Genomic DNA, 12,955 nt, shown 5'->3' on the forward strand with positions numbered 1-12,955 from the left:
TCTATGGTCAAGTAGAGGAGGTTCAGTTTTCCTGTTGCAGTGCAGGCAGCCTCAGCTTCAGGACAGTGTCTGACATTTAATCCTTTACACTGAGTTGTAGGAGAATCACAGGAAGCCTCTTTAGATTTGTCTGCATATGGTGTACTTAGGGTTCATCTGTGCCCATCCTGCTTAATAAGAGTGATTTACCTCCTTGACTAAAAACAGCTGGAGTACCATGCAGCACATGGAGTGTATAGCTCTTTCTCTGGCTTCTCTTAATGATAGCTGCTTCACTAAAAGCTACAGGCTCTGCCACATGAAAAATGGGACAAACAGACTGAATGGAGAGCACAGTTTTTTAATATGCGCCTCCTGTTGCGGCTGTGTTTGTGATGGTTTCAATCCAAGCAGCATCCATGTTCTCTAGTATGTTCCACGATGAGGGTGATGTAGGAAATAAAATGAGTACTGTGGCACTCTTGATGCCATGGAGGACATTTTCTCTATGTAGACTTACTCTCACTTACACCTGTGTACAGGAGGAGTCCAGTCTTGTGTGTACACACACACACACACACACACACACACACACACACACACACACACACACAACATGCATCATTAAATGTCCTTCTGATTCATATCACTAACTTGCTGTATAATAAATATGATTGACTATGACGGTGTAGGTCCTTTATACATACGTCTTGCTACATCCTATTGAGACCAAGGTCATTGCTATTGAGTATGGAAACACACACACACACACACACACACACACACCTGCCATAAATTTATAACTTCCTTGTTTCTACACTCACTGTCCATTCTCTCAGGTCCACTGACAATACAGGAGCACTTTGATTTTCTGAAATTACAGACTGTAGTCAGTCTGTTTATGTTGTTTGCCCCATTTCACTCCGTTCTTCAGTGATCAGGACCACCAGAGTAGGTATGATTTGAGTAGTGGATCATTCTGAGCACAGCAGTGATGCTGATATGTTGCATTAGTGTGTTTGTGTGTGTTGGGTTGGTAACTGAAAGGGGACTAACAAGTATGCGGAGCAGCAGTTGGACGACATTCTGTGATTATAGAACGCCACAGTGCTTTCGTATAGTCAGTGGAGCTGAGAGAAGGGACATTGTAGTAACAAGAAGATGGTCGTAATGTTATGGCTGATCGGTGTGTATGTATGGACAGATTTTTCTATTTTGTTTTTTTATTTATTGTTATATCGCATAACACTGACATCCTCTTCAAGGGCTTCAGACTCTGTAGAGGACTCCCTGTGTGGAGGAAGATTTGACAGTATCTAACCTTTTGGAACGCAGTGCACCAACTACAATTAACCTTCAGAATATTAGCTTGGCATGAGTGTTTTATACCTCTCTTTGGAGACACTAATGGCATGCCCTCATATACAAACTCTTGTCTCCACTCACCTCTGTAGTCCTATGAACTGCAGATACCAGCGCCGCGGGATTCCTGGAAGCGGTACAGGCCATAAGCGTGTCACGTCCTCCTTATTCCAGTCTCGGTCTGCACAGCGGGTGGGGAAGGGTATCTATTAATATCCTTGGCTTGGTCACGAACACTTTCTTGCCCCCTCTCTTCCACTACTTTCTGACTCTCTGTTTGGGATGGTGCTCTCTTTAATGGGGTCTGCATATTGTAATGCCCTTACTAAAGTCAGCTTGCTTTGACGGGGTGAATGATGTCAGATGGGGCACTTTTCAGACCAGGGCAGATTTGAATTCTTGTTTTTGTTTGCTCACAATATTTTGAAATAGGAGTGCAGACTGAAGGACAAGTTAGATTTGGCGCCAGTTAAATTTAAATTATGGTCTTCGGCAGGTACCCTCATTTTATCATTTTTCTAAAGTCGCCGTGATTATAGCTTTATGGCTTTTTAGAGTTTGGTCGGTGAGCGAACAGGCGATTGAACATTGACAGCCTGTCGGGGGTGGCTGGGGGTGAACTGTGCCCACAGCCTTCCTGCCTCATCCTCAGTGTGATTATTTGGCTGACTGATCATTTTACGGCGAGCTGAGCCGGGAGAGCTTTGGGGCCGTAATAAAAAGTGACCCTGTCTTCCCAGCTGCGACAGACGTGCTCATCTTCGCTTGCTGGTCAGACTTTTAAATGGGCCCAATCATCTGCTGTCTGGAACGCAGACTGTTTGACCACCCTGGGAGAGGAGCACGACTTTTCAGCAGGAGGGTACCATCAATGTCCAAACTCATGGATATTTGTATTTCACTTGAATAGCCCTACATTCTCAGGCCATGTGGGCGAGTAGGTTGAAGGTTCAGCCATGGGGTCCATGTGTATAGGTCCCTGGCTATATACAGGTCCTATTCAGCACCAATGGATGGAGTTAAGCCTCAGTGTAAAAGTCTCTATGCCCATATGCCAGTGATGATTGTGGCAGCATGTAAAATGTAAAGACATAATTGAGTGCAGAATATCTTAGGTAGGCTGCGGACCCACCGTGACCCTGAACTGGATAAGCGGTTACAGACAATGGATGAATTAATATCTTGTGAGATACAGGTCCAGTTCCATAGCCTCAGTTCCTGACAGGTTCCTCCTCTCACACTGAATATATTTACACTTTTTAGTGCTTTCCAACCCAAACAGTCTATCTATCTGTCCAGAGGAGGTCCTCCAGATGTTTAAGTATTAATATCCTTTCTTGCCAGTGATATCTTCACCCTTCCCTTTTCCAAAAAATAAAATAAATAATATTAATAAAAAAAAATCTTAGGGCAATATAACACCTTTCGCTTTTCATTTCACTTGTCTGTTCAGACACAAAGTCAAAGATGTCCAGCAGTGCTGTCTTCAGGAGATGTGATCTCTTCTAGCAGTGTCAAGGCAATTCCTAAGCCCCAAACTTTGATGGCTGATTTAAACTGATACTGTAGCTGCGGCAATATTGGAGATTTAGAGCCCTTCTTGAAATTCATTAGACACCAGTCTCATCTTGTAAAGGACCTTAATTTTCAAGCTCCTAAATAGGTTTTAAATACTCAACCGAGGTGCAAAATTGCTAATAGTTTGTGAAAGCAGGGGAAGCAAGGAATCCATCAAATGTGTAATGTCTCCTAAGTGGCTTTAGTTGAAATGCATGATTATCTTATTTGTTTCTCGCTGTTTTATCCGGCACCAGGAAATGGAAAGCAATGAAAATAATCACATTGTTTGCTTTAAGCTGCAATTATAAAGATAAGCTGACTAACAAACACGTACTTGCTCATTAAGGCCTGTTTAGACTTTTGGAGCAGAGTGCCTATGCTTGTTTTTTCATCAGCGGCTTTAGTGCTTAACCACAAAGCAAAACTCCCTTCAATAGAAATAATAACGGGCGTCTTTGCTTTAGAAAATACTTTATTTAGGCGACCTTGATGACTAAGCCAGTCCCCATGGCAAGAAAACAACAAACATTACTTTTGAAGAACATCTTCTGTTCATTGGTAGATGACAGATATATTGATTTTTACACTGCCATTTTTTGTTTGTTTGTATGTTGTCATATAAACCCTGTTTTGACTGTTCATTGATTGGTGGTGTCAGTTCACTCCTTTGTTAAAACTTGTAATCCATCATTTATGTTAAATCACCAATGGGCTCTTCAGGTCATCTCTAGTTGTATGGTGTGTGTGTGTTTTCTCGCTTCCCCTTTTTTTCCAATGATGTACATGTTTTTAAGGAGACCCCTGATTATTGCAGTGCTAATGCATTATGTTGTCTCTGTAAAGGCCACTTTGTGTTGACCAGAGACGACTCAACCAGCCATTTCTAACAGCTGACCCCAAGTGTAGGCCTCTCTGCCTTGGAGGCATTGATGTGTCACCACCCCCATCCTCCAGGACACTGACTCTCATTTAAGCCCTTCCATGTGTTGCTTATTAAAGTAACACACTGCCACAATGTGACAACAGACTCCCCATTATATCCATCATTCTTAGACCTTGTAAGTGACCCTAATTATGTCCTTTTATTAGGCCTTGTATAACACCAGTTTTAGAGTACCCAAAATATATTGTCTGCATTAAGAGATTTTGATAATCGCATGATTGCTCACACTGTTGCTTGTTGACCATCACCATGTGACCTTTTGGCTTACTAAGTCACTGCACTGCTTAATAATAATAATAATTTTAAACAGAATTAACCAGATGCAGGCTTTGAATAGAATCACTCTTCGTAATAACTTTCATTACTTAAACAATATTGTCTGTGTGTTTCAGCTCAGATAGCCTTCATAGGAACAATGTGTTCTGCCAGTTGATTTGACATATTGAGGATCAGAGTGGCCAGACAGCATGGGTAGAGCATATTTGGCCCCAGGGCCAAACATCTCTGAATTAGCACTAATTCAGCTGTCTCTGCAGTGAGGCCCATGTGCAACACCTTTTCCTCACCCTGTAAACAAGCCTTGCCTATGCAGATTCTTGTGTTTGTGCTTGTCTTATTGTGTACATTTAGGCCTGGCTTAGACACTTAGACAAGCTGTCAAACTCTGTGTCTTCCATGGCTGAGACACATTGTCAGATGTTCTTCTTGCTTGTGGTTAGCATTTGGCATTAGTTTGGGACATTTTAAGAAAAGTGTGATTTGTAAGAGGCATATATTTAGTCTCTGAATGTTGGCAGATGTTTCATGAAATCTGTGTGAAAATTGTTTGAACTCTGGAGAAATATTTTTTGGTGCTGAGTTTACTTGATTTTGGCCTTTGGATATTCTGAATACTGAGTAATTTAAAGTTTTTTTTGTGGTGAATCCATACTCCTTCCCATTTATGTGTGGACAGACACAGTTGGCTGAGCACAAAATAATATCTGTAACACTTATATCCATAGGAAAATGTGTGCTTTTGGGCAATCTTTCTGCATAATGTAAGCCATGTAACCCGTGTGTGTCTCTCTGTCTGTCTCTCTCTCTCTCTCTCTCTCTCTGTCTCTGTCTCTCTCTTTCTCTCTCTCTCTCTCTCTCTCTCTCTCTCTCTCTCTCTCTCTCTCTCTCTCTCTCTCTCTCTCTCTCTCTCTCTCTCTCTCTCTCTCTCTCTCTCTCTCTCTCTCTATATATATATATATATATATATATATATATATATATATATATATATATATATATATATATATATATATATATATATATATATATATAGTTTTATTATCAGTTTTTAATACATACATACACTGTGACCTTTTAAGTAAACACAAAATAATTATAGATTTCTGAGCATCACAATTGTTTGTGTCCAATTCAGGTTGACGCTCCTTGCTGTCACAAAGGATTGTCCTTGATGCCATGATTGCTGACCCCTTTTGCAGTGTTTACCATGTGCCTGTGTTTTTCAAGCCCTGTTCTTTATGTAATATTTGTTATCCCCCGCTATTTCTTTGTTGGAAAAATATTGTACCATGCCACTGCAGAGACACGCAGCCTTTCTCAAACATATCTTCCAGCGTCAACAGAAGACATCAGACACTTGGAGTCAGATGGCTGTGGCAGATGCTGTCCTTACCTCTTATTTCTGAACATAGCAGTGGCTCTTTACACTATATAGGCTCTTAATGTATATGTTGACTTTTTTTTTTACCTCCCCTTTTTCAATTAGATGGAGGCATTCAAGCCTGAAGAGGTCATGCGTAGAAGTAGGGGTTGCCATTGGCTGTTTTGAAGCTGTCAACTGGACTGGAAAGCAATCGTTTAGGTTTTTTTACCCACCTTGTTTCTAGGGTATTCACCAGGGTAAATCATTTGGCTTTTTATGAAGAGCTACATTTTGGTCTGTGACCAGAGGCCTTCTAGGTCAGCTGGCCTCTGATAAAATGGGTTGGATGGACCCCTATGTGTGTTTTGCCCGGTACATCAAAGAAATGAAGCATGTATAGCTCTGTGTCTGTGGGTTTCTTTAACTCGGGGAACACCTGAGGCCTAAAGAAGCCTCAGCAAGGGCTGCCTTGTGCTTGACACACTTCCAACTATTCTGTCCATGAGTTTTAGAATATTCATTGACAAATTTGGTGTCAAAGACAGCATACAATAAACTGCTGGTGTCAGAGTTTATACCCCTGAAATTCTCAGAACATATTCAGACTTCAGCACATCAATTATCTCACACAAAAATAGGCTTAGATTTCAACCACAGCATCTTGTGGAATGTGACATACTGTAATGCTATAAGACCACTGCTATTGGCCAGTGTATAGTAGGCTTTACACGAGCTGACTCCATGAAATTATTCCTGACAGAAGAATAAACCCTAAAAATATCATAGAAACATAAATTAATGAATTATCTAATATTAATATAAAATTATTTATCGAAGTATAATGTTCTCGGTATTGAGGAATCTTTGGGGTCAGCCATCGTAGTGAAGTATATCCAACACGTTTACAGCTGGCTGGGAGTCTAGACACGTGCTGTTTGCACAGGCTTAGATTCCCAGCACTTAATTTTGTCTTATCTGCTGCAGTCTGCTTGCACAGGCTAGGCTTTGATCCCAAGATTTCTGCTGAGATGGAGCCAGAATGTGGCCTGCAGCATAGCTTGGGTCATTTTTAATAATACTGAGTAGGGAGTGTGGCCTATAGTGTGACTTGGTGTAGTTCTCACAGAACTGATCTAGTTGTTAGATGAAAGGACCTGGCCTTTTTTTAATTTCCAGGGTCAGATGTAGACTCCCAAAAATGTAGACATGGTATATTTGTACCAGGCACTTCCACCTTTTGCGAATGCTTTAGAAACAGGAAGCGGTTAGTAGCAAATAGTGCCTATTTCTTTTCAAGTAGTGACATAGTTTGTGTAAATACGGTGTTTTAATGTAAAATGTAGACCAAAATTAAACTCAGTCTTTACTTATGCTGTGCTTCTGGGTTTTTCTGAGTAGATGGGTGGCTGGAAAACCCCAGTATGGGGGTTTATGCCATGGAATTAACCTGTTTTCGAATAGAAATGAAATAGTACATATGCTCTTATAAATGCAGTGTTAAAATGTTTCAGAAATGGGCAAAGCTTAATAGCTTATCAAATCTAAAATACGCTTGGATATTTTGGCTGTTCTAATCCTCTAGAGTGTATAAAGACATCTTCATTAACTTTTCTTACCATATTCTTAGCATATGACATAGCAAGCAGAACAGAATAAAAACAAACAAAACATATCAGCAATTATTATTGATGTCACAAACATAAATGAACTTAAACTTCATGCACTAAATTTGTAAGAATATAAATCTCAAATACCAAGAAAATATTAGTCATTTAGGCACTTTTGAGTGACTTTACCTAGTTGCATGTTGATTGGCTACAGCAAAACCACAGCTCTGCTCCCACAGAACTTACTGTGGTGTAAATTAAACAATCCAAATGACCAAAACCACACAATAGGCAATTTCCTAAAGGGCCCCTTTAGCCTCTAATCTACAAGTATTTGATATTTCTGTACACGTGTTATATAAGAAATGTTAAGGCAAGCCCATCCAACTACAGGTCTGTTTGCTACATTTCAGGCAAATACATGCAAATCAGTTTACCTGGATTTCCCAAGAGTCCAAGAAAGGGTGACTAAGGCTTCCTGCAGTTTGACTCACCATAACAGAATTCACAAACACACTCACAACAGTGTACATAGTCTTATCTCTAACAGCCATCTTATTACTTAGAACTTACTTTTTGTGACATCTCCAAACAAATGATTGCCTTCAGTAACCTGTGGGGGTTTTCCTTGGTAATTTATTTTCATGCCAATTCGCAGTGTTTTTAGGAATAATAGAAGTGGTTCTGCTGGTATACATTTGAAGTAATGTAAATACTTTGGCTGGCTAATCACATGCAACAAATAGAATTGAAATGGCCCTAAACACAGCAGACTCTGAATGCTTGAATGATACATCCTTTTAAGGGATTCTGCCTCAACATCTTTATTTGTTCTGTTAGAAAATTCAGATTTAAAATTTATTTTCACAATTACATCTTTCTTAATGTCTACAGCTACATTCCTCAGCAGAATTTATAAATAACTGATTTATTTGAACATATACAAAATGCCTTTTTTTCTGTTTAAGCTTTCATAATATAAATTATTCTGTATTTTTTATTCTCATTTACTTCCTGGGGTTGTAGAAAGGGGTTAATTTTCTTCAAACATGTGTCTTTATTTTGGCAACACATCTCAGTGCCTGCTTGATCTCAAAGCCAATAGACACTTTGCACCTGTCTACACTAAACGACCTATTTATCCACCACAACTACCATGTCCACATAGACCTTTTCTCTATGGCATTGTCCAGTCAGTGGTGTACTGCCCCCTGGCTGGAGCCAAACTGCTGGCTCTCAAGTTTTCAGTTTCTTCTTGACAGCCTCATTCCTCAGCGCTGTCCCCCCTCAAGGCCTGGCCGCTTACCTGCCTACTTCTCATGGCTGCACTACTTGGAGCTCCTGAGACTCCACTTCCTGCCCTTAACATTCAGCCCTATCCAAACAAACCTGGCAGAGTTTGCTAGAAATGGGCATGAGACTAGAGGCCTAGAAGCTGGGAGTTGTCAGTGTCTCTACAAAACTGCAAGGTTTAGACAGAAGGTGGTGTTTTGTAGACAGCTTTGGCTCCCAGTTTGGTTTCTGGTAAAATGCTACATTTTTCTGTTCAAGTCAGCATGAAATATTCAGACAGATATTCAGCTTTTAGTGACCTAAATTATTTTCACACATCTAGTTCAGGTGTATCATTCTCATCATTGGAAGAGATGAATAATATAGGCTATATCCCCCAGAAATGTACACATACAGACAAGACTATTATTTAAATACCCCTTCCAAAGAAAATGAATATTCTTGTTTAATATTTATGTTAGGAACAGCGGGAGTTTTGTGTGTGATGTTCCTACAGAACGGGTTATAGCTATCGAAATGTAACTCTTCTCCTGCAGACTTTTTCTTTGTGCAGATTTACAGTGAGAATCTATAGTTGAGGTCTAGCCAGAATCTTCTTTCCCCAGCAATAGATCTTCTTGAGGAATATATTTGGATGGTCTCAAACTGGGTGTCAAAATCTCTACAGTTACCTGCTCTAGGGTCTAGTCCAGAGACCTTCTTAGTGGATGATCAGTGTCAACCTGCACTTCACTCTTTGTTCTCCTCAACATATTCTAGAGAATAAACCATTCCGTTTTACACTATGGAAGTTAGTTAAGATGTTTCCTTATGCCTTGAGGATTAGGAAGGAATGTGTTTTGACTTGAGCTTGTAGTATTTGTGTTTCCTCTGATTTAAAAACACAAGGACTCTTTAGGGGACAGAAATGGGGATTGCTTTTGATCATGAATGCGGTCCATATTCCAAATGCATTTGTATCCATTTGCTGTGCCGCTCTGATCAGGTGTGTGTGCGCATATTAAAGGCGCCTCTCCCCAGAGCCCCGTTGTTTGTCAGTGCTGGGCTTATGAGTGTAAAGATACTGGGATTGCAGTTGGGGCATTCAAACTGACATCATCCCCCATCTTCAGTGATACACAGCGTGTGTGTGCATTTTCTGACATATACTATCCAACTATGATGTGAAATCATTTCTTAGTGCCTAATATGTTCAATGGCTGTGAACTCCCTACAGACTTGTGTTTTTTAATTTTTATTTAAATATTTAAACTGAATAGGTTATTGTTAATTTTGTTAATGTTTTTGAATAATGCTTAAATGTAACATTTTTCCCGAACCAGAAGAAGTGTTTACAGTCTGTAGCACTATTTATAGTGAGAGGTCACTTGGTACTTAAGCTTGTTTGTCATTGGGAATAGCTGGATGAAAATTCAGGCCAAGTGGTACAAGTGTATGTAGCTTATTGCTAAGTAAAAGGCAAAGACTTTTTTTTCCTTTCCTCAAAACAAGGCCATAAACACAACAGCAGCATTTCAGCAAATGCAAATCATAATGCAATCTTGTCTTCTCTTTATGAACTTTTTAGTTTTTATCAACCTCAAACATACTTATAAATCAGTGCCTAAATGTTTGAGAATGTGTTGTATGAGTGAGTTGCAGTCCAGTTGCATCAGGTGCTTTATATTTAAGAATTGGGAATAATATTAAAAGAGTTTTGTAAGATCCAGACTTAATAGAAACGTTAAGGGTTAACACATGAAGTCTTTTTAGCCTAGTTGGAAACTACATGCTTCTCAATTTGTTTGAAGCAGATGAGGTGGTTTTTGGTGTAGAACCTGGTATTTGGAAATCCTGTGTACAAAATTGTGACGGAAACCTTTAATTGAGCAGATTTCATATAAAACTGTTTTTACGTGAACTTGTTTTCAGTTTCCCACTCACTTCACTAATGATTCACGGACATGAGTTAGGTTTACAAGAAGTGTCTGCTTGTTTTGCGTAAGGTTATGTTTATGAGGCCTCTCTGGCTGGATTAATGATGGGCATAACCTGTGGCTGATTGTCCTTCAGTTGGCTGATACTCATCCTTTTTTACACTTCCCCCCTCCCCCCCCCCCCAATCCCCTAGGTCTCTGGCTTCATCAGCTAGACTTTTACTGAGTCTTGATGCCTTATACGGTCTTGGCCTGCAGTAAACAGCTTGCGAGAATGATGGAAAATCTAGGCTGATTAATTTCCTTAGCAATTTAGTGTTGTTTTTGTTCATTGGTTTTGTGAAAAACAGTGGACTGAGGAACTTGTCTCATCTTCAATAATTTCCAATAGCCAAAAGCCAAGTCAAACTGCAGCTGACCCATGAGCTGATGTTGCTTTCAAGGCACATCATGTGCTTATGTTCAGCTGTGGGACATGCTAGATTTACCAAAGGACACCTATAGGTGTATCTGGTTGGATTGGTGTATATTTCGAGAGGAAAATAAAAACTATGCTGCTCTCTGCATGTCCGAGAATTAGATGAAATGGATGTCATAACTCTTAGACCTAAATACAACTGTAAAGATTGATTTTGGCTTACGCTGCTTTTAACTTTGCTTTCCTCTCCCTCTCTGTCGTACAGATGAGCCATCTGATGCTGCTGTGTGGTTGTTGAACAGCTGTACAGTAAAGAATCCAGCAGAAGATCACTTCAGGAACTCCATCAAGTAAGAGTTGAGCTTAATTCTTATGGCAGTCTACTAAACATATCAACCCCTGTTCTGTTAAAATACCCAGAATTAAATATGTGTATAGCATTTATGACAGACGCTATTATCCAGAGGTTCTTTTTTCAGTTATATTAGAGGTTGGCAAAAGTCCTACCCAAGTGAATTCAAACTCCAGTCTTCCATGTTCAGAGCAGTTCTAGTCACATAATGAGTGCATGTGAGACACTGTTATGGTAAGGGATATGATTGGTGTTGGGCTACTAATGCAATGCAAGCATGTGATGAAAGGCTTGTACTTTGAGCAAGTCAAAGTCAAATCCCTAGCTCTGCAGGTGATACTGTTTTCAGTAGACAGACAAGCATCATTTGGATATTTCAAATCTCCTCTAGCAGAGCAAGTGTTGCTCAGATAACCTGTTACATTGCGGACATCAAAATGCACATCATTCTTTCTGCTCACACACTAAAAATTCCTTGACTACTTATGTCCTCTGTCTGATTTTGATCTTCTGTGACTCTACTAACTGACACCAAAAAAGTTACAATTTCTGTGTGATTAAATAAAAAGTATGTAAAAATCAAACTTTTGAGTAATGTGTTGAGGTATTATATTATTATTTAAAAATTGTGTAGGTAGCGAAGTTTCACACTTTGACTAGAACATTTTGGATGCTTTGAGACACTAGTTGGCCCCCTTTTAACTATTAGATAGGGTGAGTAGAAGATACTTAGTCATTTACTCTAAAAGGACAAACTAAAGTCTAGCTATGTCCATGTTAAAGATCCAGAGAATAAATATTAATTATGCTTTAATTAGTAGATATCTCAGAACCAGAAATGCATACATGTCCTCTACATTGTGAGATGTGTAGATGATAATGCAAGTATTTCTTTTAAAAAACTGTGTTTACTTTGCAGATAACATCATTCAGTCCGGGTAAAAAAAACATTGAGTAATAAAATAAAAACTCTACAAAGAGAGGACACTGCATATCACCCTGCCCAGCATCAGTAGATCATGGCCACTGTCTTGGCTTAACCAATGCCCTGATGTTTGCGCACCATCATCCTGTGTTGCTCAGTGCACAGACAGTTTACATTAGCCCGTCTCCTGCTCTGCTAACAACAACATCTGTCTCTGCTATGGTTAGACACGCCAACACCAGCGTCTGCCTTTCGTCTACAGTGGGTTTTTTATGGCCTGCTCCAGGTCACTGTTTTGAGTACAGTGTACTTTGTGTGTCCTCGGCAGGTCCAAAGGTTGTGGTGGAGTGATGCTGACCTACTGAACGCAGTGTTTGACACTGTCCACTGTTGCTTGTGGGGGTCCACCTACTGTATTCCAGTTGTAGATCAGGGGAAACTGAAATTTTTAATGGAAAAGGAAATATTGAATGCACAGTCTCATTCTGCTGTTTTTACTTTTTCCTCTCGCCATTTAATAAATATTAGAACTTTAGAATAATGGTAAATAGAATTTTGTACTGACTTATTTATATGCAGTTACTTATAAACCATTGTGGAATATGCAATGAATGTATTGCTAAATGGATAACATAGATATAGAGAGGCACTTTAGTTCCCTTGTTTTACACATTCACTTGTGTGTGGCTAAATGTTTTGCTTCCAGTTTGAGTAGTTAGACCCACAGTGAGCTGTTGAAGAAGCCGAATAATGACGCTGGTCTTTATGGCATATCCTGACGTCTTTGAACTAAACAAAACATCTTCAGCCAGCTATCAAAAAAAACAAAAAAAACACAGACACACTCACAAGTGACGATGAAAGAGAGTGAATGTAGAGTAAACATTGGATTAAATGAAATCCAGGAGGGAGTAAAGATATGGTGTAAGCTCAGACAGAGTTCTAATCCCAGCGGAAA

At 39.6% G+C, this 12,955-nt stretch overlaps 1 protein-coding gene across 1 annotated transcript in view; it reads left to right on the forward strand.

The window, feature by feature from the left end:
- Positions 1–12,955, forward strand: part of cdkal1 (CDK5 regulatory subunit associated protein 1-like 1) — a 293,873-nt gene that overhangs the window by 38,085 nt on the left and 242,833 nt on the right. Inside the window, exon 4 of the mRNA XM_066683019.1 lies at positions 10,986–11,070. Coding sequence (XP_066539116.1) covers positions 10,986–11,070 — 85 coding nt within the window. The remainder of the gene's footprint in view (positions 1–10,985; positions 11,071–12,955) is intronic.

Source organism: Hoplias malabaricus, chromosome 10, assembly GCF_029633855.1.
Source record: "Hoplias malabaricus isolate fHopMal1 chromosome 10, fHopMal1.hap1, whole genome shotgun sequence".
In the NCBI taxonomy this organism is placed as follows: domain Eukaryota; kingdom Metazoa; phylum Chordata; class Actinopteri; order Characiformes; family Erythrinidae; genus Hoplias; species Hoplias malabaricus.